At 49.0% G+C, this 14,432-nt stretch overlaps 1 protein-coding gene across 2 annotated transcripts in view; it reads left to right on the top strand.

Moving 5' to 3' along the window:
- The window catches only part of KIF6 (kinesin family member 6), a 419,445-nt gene that overhangs the window by 325,916 nt on the left and 79,097 nt on the right, over positions 1-14,432 (top strand). For both annotated transcript variants that reach the window (XM_081246112.1, XM_081246111.1), the window contains exon 14: positions 6,876-6,984. In XM_081246112.1, coding sequence (XP_081102238.1) covers positions 6,876-6,984 — 109 coding nt within the window. The remainder of the gene's footprint in view (positions 1-6,875; positions 6,985-14,432) is intronic.

Below are 14,432 nucleotides of genomic sequence, written 5' to 3'. Positions count from 1 at the left end.
TGAGCTGCTCCTGGCCCTTAAAGTAAACAGAGCCATGGCACATGGCAATTCTTCCTGTGGTGACTTCCACCACCCTGGCAGTGGAGAGACATGAACAGAGCGCTCCTCAGCATCTCCTCCCAGACGGCCACTCTCAGTGATTTGGGGCATTGATGCCACTCCCTGGGGAAAATTACCTTCATGTCAGCCCCTAAGATGATGGAAGAAGGCAGCTATTTTTCCCTTAAAGCACAGGAATGATGAAAGTAACAGCAGCTGTCATTTAATTGGGTAGTAATGTGGGAGCCATCTATTACAGGAAGAGCTTCTATGCCAGGGATGATTGACTGCAAGAGGCTGCCTGAAGAGCTATTATGACAACTCTAGTGCTATAATTAGTTTCCCCAGCAAAGGATGCTGTGATTGGTTAGCAATGTCTTCCAGGGGTGTGAGGAAGGAAAGTGGGAACATGGGTGCTACATATGTGCCATCTCTGTCTTTCATGTAACTTCCAACTTTCATGTAACTCCTCCTTCCTAGATGACAGCATCTACCCCACAGATGGGGTGGGGAGGACAATGAAGACAGTATCTCAGATGTCCTTTCTAATCTTTCTGGGAGATGGTCCATCCTTTAGCACCTCCAGATCTCATGAGTTCATTCAGTCCAGCATCAAAGGACCCTTTGCTCTCCATGCTAGAAGCTGCTGACTTGTCCTTCACCTGAGTTTCAGGCTGAAGCCATCACTTCCTCTCTTTAGCCCCGCAGACATCCTCGTTCCAAGCACCATTCCCAAGAATGCTGAACCACTGACCCTTCCTTTGGTCCTCCTATCCCTCCTGACCTATATGTTTCATGCCACCTTGATAAGTTATCCCTTCCTGTCATCTAAAGTCTTTATTCCTTTCCCTCCCATTGGTCCATTCATTCTAACTTCTCCACACACTAGAGGATGGAATTCTCTTCTGGCTATTTGTGTGAGGATACTTTTGTATATTTCACCTAAGTCAACACTTACTGAGAAATTTCAGTGCATATAGAACTTATATCAAATACCCAAAAAACACTCTATCCCTACCTGTTGCTTCTCATTCCTGTATGCACTTCCATGGTCTACATATTGTAGGTATTCATCCTAACACTATATCAAAGCCATTCCCTTATCTTTGGTTTCGAAAGCTTCTGCTACCAAGCCACAGAGAGTGTAATCATCCCCTTCATCCAGCCTTCTCCCTGCCTGAGCCCTGAATGTCCCTTCCCAGCTCTGAGTCTTCTCATGTTTTTAGTCCCAAACGCTGGGTTCACACCCCCTCTCCCCTTGGAATCCACCCCATCTCTCACTTTTCCTCTTTCCCTGTTGGTCTTCTTTTCTCTCTTTCCTTCTTCAGTCAGAAGGAAGTGAGGCACCACATGAATAAATGTCTTTCCCAAGGAAAATATATTTTTGGCTCTGACTAGCAAATCATTTTTCAGCTTGAATAACACAACTCTCCATCATTTTATTCCTGTCAATTTTTAAGCAATAGCTTAAGCAGTAATAGATTGTTTGGGGGCAGCCAGGAAAATGAGCTCTGGCCCAGGAGCCCTAGACTAAAGGAAATCAGACAGCAGGCCCAACGGCAGCAGCATAAACTCTCCATTTCCGTTGTTTTTTCTTTCCATTTGGTTTCCATGGGGCCCTGTGTTGGGGGCAGGGAGGACTTCCAAAAGTACTGATTTGTATTCTTTAGAAAAATAAGGAACCAAATTTCAGGATGGCAGAAAAAAAGAGCATTAAGAAATGTGTAAGGGACCAGTAGCTAAGAACTTTGGGTGCCTATCATTTCCAGAAACCCAATTCCAAGGCTAATTTTGAGGGTACCTCATTGACTGCTGTTTCTATCTAAGTGCTCTTTAATAGGTATCGAAAACCAGAAGAGGTTGTACCTTCAGGACTTGGAAATATTTTCCATCCAACTCACAACCCAGAATTGTAATGTCCTGTTTTGTTGCTGAGATTGAGAAACTCCTCTCCTTTAGGATTTTTTTGGGTTTTGGTTTTTGCTTTGTTTTGTTTGAAATTTTATACTACCCTGTGATATTTTATTTACTCTCCTTTAGGTTTTAAACAGTCCTGTGATTCAGCAAGCCAGCAGGCTTCTCTGAGTCATCCATATTTTCTGGGATTTAACACTGGGACCTATGACTGAAATTCACTAAAAGGAAACAACTGAGAACTAGAAATGGGCATGGCAAATCAGAACTCCTGAGGGCCAAAGCTGATGAGCCTCTGAGTTTGACAGACTAAACAAAGTTGGGAAGAAGGCACAGTATATCCATCTTCCCTTGCAAGCTCAGATCCCCCTGATTCTGGCACCAGCCTGAGACACCATCTTATGTCTCATCTTTGCAGGACCTCTTAGCTAATTGTCAAGAAATCATGGAGTTTTTCTTTGCTAGCCCTAAAAGAGATGCCTTCAAGAGTATTTGCCTTGGGCTTCCCTGGTGGCGCAGTGGTTGGGAGTCCACCTGCCGATGCAGGGGACACGGGTTTGTGCCCCGGTCCGGGAAGATCCCACATGCTGCGGAGCAGCTGCGCCCGTGAGCCATGGCCGCTGAGCCTGCGTGTCCGGAGCCTGTGCTCCGCAATGGGAGAGGCCACAACAGTGAGAGGCCCACGTACTGCAAAAAAAAAAAAAAAAAAAAGAGTATTTGCCTTTTTATAAGAGCTTCTTAGAGTTGAAATTCACCTCTAATGGTAACATGTAGTGGGGAGAAGATGGTGTTGGGTTTCTAAAATCATACCATACAGGGGATGGACACACCCCATAGCGTGATGGTGGAGAGAGGGAGAGCAGTGGGTGTGTACCTCTCTTCCACCATCGCATCACAGTGCACTGTCCTAAAAGGAACAACGCCAAGTATCTAAAACATACATTCATTCATTCATTCATTCAAAAGATATTTGATTGAGTTCCCCCTGTGTGCCAGGTACTATCCAGGTGCTAACAAGACTGCAGCAAACCAAACTGATAAAAATCCCTGCCCTCATGGAGCTTACAAATTCTAGAAACACTAACAGAACATATTAACATATGAAGTGAACTATGCAAACAGTGAACAAAACTCATGGTTCTATTTTTTCTGTGATACTGTAAAAAAAGACTTAAAAGTTTTAGACAAGATAGGCACTAATAAGAGTACAATCTCGTGGGTAAATCTATTTCTACCAGGTCATTTGGAGGCCCACCACCTGCTTCCTCTATCAGACATACTTTTCCCTGGAAAAACTGGTCTAAAAGTGGGTCTACCTTCCTCTGAAAGCTGGGCAATTTTTTACCCCTTTATAACTATTTCTTTAAGTGAGCCCCAGTTTCCTCCTCTGTAAAATGAAATTATGACCAGGGATCATGAACAAGTTTAACTGGAATAATATGTAAGAAAGCACTTGGCACCATGCTTAGCGTCAGGTATGCAAAAAATTCATTTCTGAGTCACCCAAAGGTCATTCCTATCAGGTGACAGAACCGCGCGTATTAATCCAGTTGCCCTGTTAATCCACACTCCTCCGACCGCTCCTCCTGGGATCTCTTCCACTTCTCCACCTCGCAAGTGCCACTTCATCTTCAGGACCCTTCACACAGCCGTGACAGAGCTGGCCCTCCCTCCCTCCCCGCCGCCCAGCACTGGGCAACACGCCTCCCTTACTTACAGCAAGCAGCAGCTTCTTTGTAATTATTTGTTCACTTTTCTTTCTCCCTTACTAGATTTTCTTTCTCCCTTACTAGATTTTGATCTTTCTCCCTTACTAGATTTCTCCCTTACTAGGGCAAGGATCATGCTGTAATCCTCTCGTTCAAGTTTATATCTCTGTCACGTGCCTAGCACGTGAATAAACAAGATGAATAAATACTTATCGAGAGAATAAATAAATCGATGATAATCTCATAGCGAAGTGAGCCCTCAGTCACTGCGTGCTGCACGGCTCCTGCTGTTTTTAGTGCACGAGGTGTGCTTAGGGGCGAGAGCTCGCCAGACGAGAAAGAGCTGTTTTGCAAACCCTGAGAGGGAAAGGGAGGTGGAGGTATCTCTTCAGTAAATAAAAAGCTGCTGATTAGCTTGGTGGCTGGCCCCAAACTGGAGTGAGAACTGGTCTATTAGCACAGTCCAAAAGGGGCTGGATATGGGCTCTGAGCCAGCAGAACGGGGATGGACAAGAGTGGGACGGAGGTGGAGCCGCGGCCACGCGCCGCAGCTGCCTGTGGGGTCCCTTCCATGTGCCCCTCCCTGTGGACCCAGCCTCACCCTCCACATGGCAGCCGTGAAGCCCCAGTAGGCTTCCAGGCCTGGCTTTGCCTCTTGGCCTTCAGTCTATGGGCATCCTCACCACCTCACCTTGACCTCCCTGAGCAGACACTTAGGATTCGAGCTGCTGAGATTACAGCCGTCACACTCATGTCCATTCACCTGAGGTCATCACCATCAAAGAACACCAATGCCAGAATGTTCCTCCACTGTAGCAGGAGGAAAGCCAATCCTGTGTTCCTGATGATAAGCCCATGGCACTGCAGGACCCCAAGTGCCTTTTAAATCACCAAAAATATCAAATACTTTCAGTGTAACTATCCCATAATGTGTACTTTACTAAATTTTAAGTCTTTGAAAGTTGGTGATTTGTGTATAACATGTCATAGCGCGCTGGCCCCAAATTTCTTAGCACGACCTTCAAAATTCTCTGCAAAATGCTCCCAAACTACCCTCCTGGGCTTATCTCCTCTGTGCGCCCCCTGTCCCTTCTGCTCCCGCTGCCTGGACCCCTCCACACCTTAGGGAAGGCCCCGTGGGGTTTTCAGCTGATTGTAAGTTCTTCCAGGACCTACTGCCGTATCGGCACCATGGGTACTGGGAAACCTTGCCCTGGCCTCTCCACACAGCTGTCACCTTGGGCGTCAGCTCTAAAAGAAAGCAGAGCCTGGGAGGGTAAAGGCCATGAATGCTTCTTCTTCGCTGCAGCTTTCTGAACAACGCTCCACCCACCTCCACCCTTGCCGCCTCTGGTTGGTGGAAGCCCTCTCATTACCTCCTGTGTGGGAAGCAATCTGGGGGTCCCACAGGCAGGCGGATTCCAGTGTAGTCTTGGTGGAGCTTCCCTCTCCCCCAGCCCTAGTCCAGAGAGACTCATTCCTCTACCCTCTGTGGTTAAAACAAATCATAAAAATGGTAAATCATAAAAATGACACAATAAAAGGCATACATTGTCAGAGCTGGGCGTGGACTAGGGTGGGGAGAAGGTGTGGAATGAGCCCTTTGGCTCCTGGTGGGCTCCGCTGGGCCAAAGCACTCTCTGGCTAATGTCTCTCGCCTATCAGGGCCCATCTTTCTGAACATCGCCCAAACCCCTTCCCAGGCCCACCCGACTCGGGAGTGTGCGGGGCAGATGTGGAGACAGAACTGAGATGTGCCCATTCGCTTCTGATTGGAAAAGGGTGGGGTGTCTTTGTGTGCCTCACCATTCAGACATTCTTCATGGTGCTATTTTTATCAACAGTAATCATTAAATTGGTGTCAGATGGGCTGGTCCACTTCCTTACACCGGGGCTTTTCCAGGCAAAAGATGTGGTATGTGGCCCACATGAACGCACCTCTGGAACCCTAGGTCTCAGAGTGAGTCCCTCTAGTCCTGGACTGTGTTCCTATGGCAACGAGAGCAAGGCTCCTCATCACTCCTGGTTCATTCATTTAACAGACATATGTTGAGCACCTTCTAAATGCCAGACATTGAGCAAGACACTGGGAACTCACAAAAAATATTATCTCTACCTCCTAAGAGACATGAATTTCATGAGAAAGGGTTGTCACATGAAGTGGTAGTGTCTACTGGGCTGTGCACGTCACAGAAACACAGTAGAGGGAGGATTTGTTTAGTCTGGGCCTCACAGAAAGCTCCATGGAGGTGGTAGCGCTCAGCCAGGGCTTCAAAGATAGAGTTAAGTGGATGAAAATACAGGAAAGGGAACCAAGGGCAGAGGCATAAAAAAATGACTCCATAGATTTATCCAAAATCCAGCTGTGAATGCAGCTGTCACCATGGGAGTCCCAGACCCACACCTGCCTGGAGCCTCACCCTGGGAGGCTGTGAGGAAGAGGGCTTCAGGGCAGGAATGCCATCTGCTCACTCCCAGGGCCCTGGCCATTCTGACTCTGGTTTCAGAGTTTGGTCCCTGAGCAGGGCCCAGCCTCTGGGACAGGGGGGACAGGGAGCGCACAGAGAAGATAAGCCCAGGCTTGGCCTGTAGTGCCTAAAGGGACTCAGGAGGTTGAAGTTAGACGTGAACCAGGAACCTGCACCGCAGTCTGCTTGCGGACCTTGTGATTGAGAACTTAACTCTCAAGTTAGACCTGGGGCATCTCACCAGACACAGGTAACAAGGATGAGTCATTCTATGGAGACTAAGGGCAGAATTTTCTAGATTCTAAATCTTTGAGTTAGGATTATACTTCTTTTAATTAAGTGCCTGGAAATTCAGGGTGAAATTTCACAGAAAACCAAAATGGGGCATAACAGGAAATGGGCAGAAATGTGGCCCTGAGTGATGGCAGAAAGTGCTTTTGCAGATGTCCCCGGACATCCAGGGCTTGGCGCTCTGGTTGTCATTTCCTCTGACCAGACATTCCAAACTCCACCCCCCACGAGTCACGTGGATGCCCAGGCTCAGGCCCACAGGGCGCGGCGGTTGTCACTGAAAGGGCCTCCTTGGCGGCTGGCGTCGGCCAGCTGGAAGAGCCTGGGGTCACCTGTCTGGTCAGGAGCCTCTCTGCTGTGGGCCTCTTTGGCTTTACAGTCTGACTAAAGTGACAGTGAAATTAATGGGATCCTGATGTTCTGACTGAGGCCATTTCCCCGTGTCTCCAAACAGGGATGAGAGAGGAAATGTCATTAGGACGCCAGGAGGCTTTTGAAATTTTCAAGAGGGACCATGCTGACAGCGTCACCATCGAAGACAACAAACAGATTCTGAAGCAGAGGTAAGGCTGGCGCGGTGAGCAGCTGGTCCTCCAAAGCTTAGCTGGGCCAGCCTAGAGAAAACTTGATTTCTGAAAGAAGGGCACAAGGTGTGTTCAGTTTCACGTTGAATGACATCCAGCCTGGTACACTTCTCTCCCATACTTTAAGCCTCATCGTCCCAGTACCGCTGGGTAAGCGACGTTAGAGCAGGGCTGTGACTGACAGCAATTTGTATACAATTCTCACATCTCACATTAATTCTCATCAGCCTGGGACTCTATTGCTATTTCACTGCTCCAAAGGCAAAGGAAAAAAGTGTCTACAGACTAAATGATACATCTTAGAACTCTAGGCCCTCCAGCTGCTCAGGAAAGCCGTCCTGTACTTCTTGGTCAAAGGAAGTATTCACATGCACATCCTGTGACCCGGACACCTCTGGTGTGTTCCCCAGGCCGAAAGCAGAGCAGGCTACACCATCTGCTGATAGGTTGTCCAGCAAGCCTGTGTTCTGGACCCTTTAGAAAAAACTTAGAGGTACATCATTTGTTTCAACTAATCCATGAATTCGACGCGTGTCCTCAAACTGGACATGTGGCTCTAGGGTTCAAAAACTAGAGTTCTAGACTGTGAACTCTCATATGTCACATATGACTCTGCATCTCAGCACACAGTACATTTTCAAAAACTATTTGTTGAATTAAAATGAGATCCAGGTTTGAGAGTCATATGTTTATAAATGTTTCAAGGAAGCATGAGAAGGGGATAAACTCTCTCAGGAAAACATGTGGAAGTACAAGGGCCTGGAGTGTAGAACCACAGGGAAAGCTTTCAAGGAAAGGGGTGGGGGGTAGGGAGGAGGCCATGAGGGAGACTGAGAAGAGGGGAAGAGCCAGCAGGAAAGACCTGCCTGAGAGCCAAGAGGGGAGACGGCTCCCAGAAGCGTGTTGTCGGGGGTGTCAGATGCTCCAAAGAAACAAGCAGGAGATAGCAGGCAAGTGCATGGGGAGCTGGCAGCTGGAAGAGCACGGGTTGGGCACTGGGAGGGAAGGGGCAAGTGAGAAGGAATTGAGCAAAGGAGAGAGGGTGAGCAATGTGTTCAGAAAGCCCGTGAGAGGTGGGAGACATTTGTAAAAGAAAAAGGGAAGTGGCCTGAGGAGAAGGGAAGTTGATTTCAGAAAGGGAGAGAATTGGGCAAGATTGTAGGCCTCAGGCAGAAGCAAGCCAGTCGGGGAGAGAGAGAGAGAGAGAAAAACAAGGGAAACACTGACCCAGCAAGGCTCCAGGGAGCCAGGCGGTAGGGAATGTCAGAGGGAGGGGAGCCTGGAAGGAAGCCTGAATAGAAAAACACAGCAAGAAGGGCTGACGCTGATACATTTAGAAGTGGAAGGAGAACTGGGGGAAAAGAAAAAGGAAAGGCAAGCAGCACTGAGGGCCCAGCCCGGCCTGTTGACCAGTGATGTTTACACTTGGGGGGCATGGATCCCAGATCACTTTAGGAATTCAGTGAAGGCCAGAGCAGCCCTCCTAACCAAAGAGGTGTCTGCAACCCCTGTGACCCAGCAGTTCCCCTCCTGGGTTTACAGCCATCATGCCTCAGTATCTATAGGGATTGGTTTCAGGACTCCCATAGATACCAAAATTGGCTCAGGCTCAAGTCCCTTATATAAAATGGGTAGTACAGTCGGGCCTCCAAATCCACAGGTTCCGCCCACGGATCCAGAGGGCCGACTGTATCTCCTGAGAGGTTCTCATGGATTCAGGAGGGGACATACATGAGGATGTTCACGGCAGCTCTGTTTGTGGCCGAGGAGCATTGGAGACCTTGTGGGCGTCATGCCTGGGGAGGTCGAGAGGTAGAATGCTGGGGAGCTCTCTGTGCAGGCTGCATGTTGGGGAGTCGGATGTGGCAGGTGGGAGATGGGTTAATGCACACATACCAACAAGGACAGCGCTAAGTAAGAACACACAATTTATGTAAATTATAAACAGATGCACACAAAGCAAACAAAAACAGCTGAACAAAAAAGTATACTTTAACCGACTTTGACCATAAGAATGGCTGCCTCTGAGGGGAGCAGAATGGGAGCCCAACATGGAATATGAGTGATAGATGAATAAAACAAGGGGTGGGGAGAAGATAAAGTGAATCTAGGAAAAGCTGAAGACTCTGTCCCCAGAGAAATGGAATATGCACATCCACACAGACTTTCCAATGCTTCTCCCTGGTGCAGGCCATGTAGTTTCAGCAGAGTCAGTTGGATGTGTTGAAGCACACAAGGACACCTTGTTCGTCTGGAGACAAGCATATGAAGCTGGATGGCAGCTGCCTCGTCCAGTGACTTCCGAGGAGCTCTCAGCTGTGTCCGCACCTCAGGCTTCATAGCTTATACGGGCGCCTCGTAACCCTTGCTTCACAGTAAAATGACCCATGGAGCTTGTAAAAGCTACCAGAGCCTGGGCCTGACTCCCCAGATATTCTCACTGAATTAGGTAGAGCCTGAGCATCATTTGTTTCAGGATTCCAACATGCCACCAGGTTTGAAAACCACTGGCCAGACAGAGACCTTGTCCAGAGACCTTGAGACCCAGAACCTCTGCGGGAAAGCCTCAAAACTCCACAGGTTAAACCAGTTACCAGGCGATGACTCTGCACATTCAGGTTGAAGAACCACTGGCTTAGGAAGAATATACTACTTTGTCTTCCTTGTTCTAGATTGGCATGGCTCCAGGATCGGGCTTGTACCCTTGAGTTTAGGTCTTTTTCCTGCGGGGGATGGGTTGAGGGGATGGCAGGGATGAAGATGTTGTGGGCTTCCAACACAGAGCTCACTTAACTCTAGTAGAATAGTAGAGTTCTGACAGCCCACGGGACAGATGTGCTTTTGGGTTCAAATACATTTAAGTCACACAGGATGGGCTGGTAATAATGGTGGTCCCATCTTCCTTGTGGCCATAAAGCAAAGGAATTAATGAAATTCACACAAAGCTCTCCTCTGAGAAGAGGTTTTCCCAGCAGTAAATCAGTCTTTTATAATCAAATGAAAAGTCAGGAGGCAGGCCCACATTTTTAAAATGTCTACATCTGTTCAATGTTACCAATTATTAAAGGAATATTTGGTACTGGGGAGAGTAAGCCATGACCTACTCTCTTCTCAGGATTGGAAACTTTTTGCATTCACGGAGAGTATTCAGTTATCAGATATTACATGCTCATAACTGCGATGGCAGAGGACAAAGAGAAGTGTTTTTATATGAAAACAAATAACTACAACCAGTGCTCCCATAGCAGACATCAAAATAAAGCATGACTTCCATGCCTCCCTTTAGGAAACAGTCTGCAGTAACCCTGATCCCTTGCACAGATTTGCTCCCATTCCCTCTAGTGACCAGGAGCACCATGTGGACCATCTGTGGAAGGACTGGTCCTGGGAATACAGACATGTGCCAGAGGGGTGTTCCTCAGGGCGGCATTAAATTGCTGTTCCCTAACCCTACTTCTAGCAGACTTCCTCTTACAAAGTCTTACCCTTCTGGTAATCCTAAGCCACCAAGACCCACGGGCCTGGCCTCCCACTTTATTCCCTGCTTCTCGCATCAAATAACTCTGCCATCCGATGGCTCAGGTGTTGAGCCGTCCTGTTGGAAAAGTCCACAAAAGGGGGGCTTAGGACCCCACACACGAACCTTGGTGCAGCTCAGCCTTGTTAGCCAATGGCAAGTAGCTTCTAAGCTCAAATATAGGGACTATTGGTGGCCCAGATCCCTTTGAATTCCCTCAGCTCCCTCAGAGTGCAAGGCTGATGCAGAGATGCAGCCGGGGACCATCAATGGCTCAGACATCAGTGTTACTTAGAGGAGCGATTTCTTCCCCTTCTTGCTGGCACCCTTTGCTACCCCACAGGGAACTTCTAGCGCATCTCAGCTCTGTCCCCAGCCTGGGGAAAGTTGTGCTGCCTGACTGTGGCAACAGAAACAAGATGTTGGCACATTAATGGGATATTTACCCTTCGGTGAACTAGAGCACGTGAGCCAATTCTTAAGCTGGATTTTTCAATAGAAGACAATTCAAGTAGAAGTGCAGCTGAAAATCACTACATTTTTCAGGCATGACTCATCCTCATAGTATATAATAATATGAAGAGAGGCTGGAAACCCCATGCTTGGCAAATTCCAGTGCCCCGGCACCACACAGCTAACTTTCTTTTGTGGCAGATCTTTCATGCAAACTGAATCCCCTGTCACTGAGTCCCATTAAGTAACAAAAGAATAAATAAATGGGGAGATTAGCCGCAATTGGAAATGAAGGCGTTGATAATGTGAACTAAACCAAGAAAAGCACCCCTTCACTCAGTTGGATCCTTCAGATAGAGAATAGAACAGCAATCTAAAGCCAACGGGAAAACTGGACCAAGAGTGGCGAGAAATCTCGTGGCACCATCTGGAAATAACGTCCGTGACAAATAGGAGTTCCCTGGTTCCTATTAGACTCCGGTTTTAACCTTTATTTTTTTGCCATTTGTTTTTGTATTTACACCTTGTCTCCTGAACAAGAATTATGAACTCTGAGAGCAGAGATTAGATTAGCATCTTCTAAGCCTCCCACAGTTTTTTAAAACAGTGCTGGCCACAAAAATGGTACTCAAAAACACTGCTTTTTGGCTTGAGAATGCCAATTTGCAATTGACTTTGAGAAATCTTAGCAGCCAAGAAAACTGCGTGAGAACTGCTTCCTAGAAGTAGGTGAATGCAGCAGCGGCTTCCTGAGAGTCAGGGAAGGAACCGCTCAATGGGAGACAAGAGGGCAGCCATCTTGATGGGGAAATGGGATGAAATTTTCTATTTTGGTATTTTTAAAGAGTGTAAAGGAAATGAAGGGTGGATCTTCATCACAATATAACAGAGGCAGCCAAAGTGCCATGTCAGGGACAAGTCAACAGAGGAAAGAAAGGGCATAGATACAGACTATACAGACATACGGTCTTTCTCTCTGATAGGGAAGAAAATTGGATGTTTGTTCACTCTATGAATAATCAACATATTAAGTTAATCACCCTAGACCAGAAGATAGGAAAGACTGAAAGGTAGGAAATAGCCCAAAGGCAGGCAGCATGAATGCAGGGAGCTGAGCAATCAGTTGTTGAAGTGGTCTGGGGGAGAGCGACAGCTCCTTCCCAAGGCAGGTGGAGTAGGGTGAAGCTCAGTGGGACGTCAGGATAGTTACTGAGGATGTAGAATGGGCGAGACTCCAGGGCCGAGTGAAGGATCCAATGGAGAGCAGGGCAGAGGATGGTGTGCAGGTTACTGGCATGAGCACCTGGGTGAGTGGGTGCTGTGCAGGGAGAGGAGAAAGGATGGGAGGAAGGCAGGGAGGCCTTCAGGGAAGGGCATCAGTTCTGCTGTAGATCCCATGGGTTTTAATAATCTTCAGGGCATCAAATGGGCAATTGGATAGTGGGTCAGGAAAAGCAGGGCCGAGATGGAGATCTGGGAGGTGTCCATAGAGGTGACCGATGAAGGCACTGCCTAGAGTGGAATGAACGGAATGCCCAGAGAGGGTCTAAGACTAAACCCTGACCATTACCAACATCTAAGGAACAGGCTGCAGAAGAAAAGCCTGAACAGGAGACAGAGAAGCAGCAGCCAGGGAGAGAGGGCAAAAAACGGAGGTGGCTGATGTAACGTGGATGCCAACGGGAGAGAACTGTTTCTACTCTGTGGACAGAGCCTGGCGCACAGTGGGTGCTGTTGGGTGGGTGAGGGCTGGATGTCACAGGGAGCCAGGCTTGTGAAGGAACAGACAGAGCGCTGCATTGCTTCTCTCTTCCAAACCCAGGCCTCACCCCAAGGTAGAGCTTTCTCTGCACGGGCGGGTGGGCAGGGCAGTCTGCCGGGCCCCACTCTGGAACTGCCCCCAGCACCATACGCTCCTCAGATGGAGCCACGCAGAGATTCCCCAATAGGAATGTTTTGGCACCGGGAGTAGGAGACCCTCAGGGGCTCACAGGTGGTACTGGTTGAGTCTCAGCGGCTCCCTGGCACCAGCCTCCTCCCAGCAGCCTCAGATATTGTCCAGGAGGGCGGCACCCCTGGGGAAAGTCCACACAGGTTCAACCACCTGGACCACATCCCTAATGGGAATGTGCCCCTTTTAGAAGCTCAGGAGTCAGGAGGCTCCCCCTCGGGAAGATCAGAACGGCGGCTGGGGCGGGAGGAAGGGGAGGGGCCGGGGCTGAGGGAGACTTGGGCTGGGAGGTGTGGAGGTGCAGGGTGCCCGGGGGGGAACAGGGCAGGAGTGTGGGGGCCACCTTCTTTCTCATCTCTCCCGCCATCCCTTCCTCCCCTGCTTCCCCCTCAGGGCGGGCTTCCTTAGGCAAGGGTTTGTCTTGACAACGGGAGATCAGGAAAACCTGTGGGTGGGGTGGTCTGGAGCAGTGACAGCTGCAGCCTGAAGGGAAAATGGTCTGGCGGAGGCAGGGCGGCCCTCAGCCCGCACCTCTTCAGTGGGAAAGCCCTTTTTAGCTCGCGCTGGGCTGCAGAAGAGAGCATGGAACAGCTCGTGGTTCCCGGTGGTGTCTGCCAGCCCTGGTGTGGGGCGGCTCTTTGGAGACGGTCAACCGCAACACTAAGCAGCTCCTCGCCGTGCCCCACCGCCCAAAGGCACACGCGGGCACCGCGCACGCTGGGGGGCTCCCTTCCAGGCCTGTCGGAGCTTCTCTGAGCCAGGCTGCTGTGGAGATGGCCCATTCTGCCTGCAGGGTCTTCCCTCCTCCAGCTCTACTCTGGTTTCCTCCAGCATTGACATGAATTTCAACAGCTTTGCAGCCCTGCTCTTGTGTTTTCCTCATTCCCAAGAATCTAAAGCTTCCAGAACTCTCTGGAACAGGCAATAAGAGGCAATTGCTCAATGCACTCATTGAGCAATTGAGGACTATCAAACCCCATGAAATCCTAGGTATTGGGGATGGATGCAGCGACCACCAAACAATTAGAGCCCCGCACTTGGCAGAACTTCAAGTATGAAGATAGTCCTCATCTGAGTGGCCTGGACCAGACCTCAGAGTCTCTCTGCCCAGGGTACAGAGGCCAGAATGAGCCCACAGAGCGCAGCACAGTGATCTACACATGATATGAACGTTTGCTGAGCTGAATTCAGTCTTCATAGCATCAAATGGGATTGCACTTCTCTCCGGAAGGTGACAGGCACTAGCTGAGGAAGGGACATATGTCATCCGTGATGAGCCTGAACACCCTTAATGAGGAGGCAGAGGTGGAGTCCCAAGAAACTGAGCACTAAGAGAAAATTTAGTCCCCTTCCCTGGAAACATCTGTCTGCAATCTCAGGCCCAGCAGACACATTCGGAAAATAGCAGTGACATCATTCACGCCTCTTTTCCACCGAGCCTGGAGGCTGCTGGGCACTCTGGCCTTTGCTTATGTTGTTCCCCTGCCTGGAATGCCCTCTTCTCCC

Source organism: Mesoplodon bidens (assembly GCF_964165515.1).
Source record: "Mesoplodon bidens genome assembly, chromosome: 10".
NCBI lineage: Eukaryota > Metazoa > Chordata > Mammalia > Artiodactyla > Ziphiidae > Mesoplodon > Mesoplodon bidens.
Note: the sequence above shows the minus strand (reverse complement) of the source record. Positions and strands in the feature narration are given on the sequence as shown.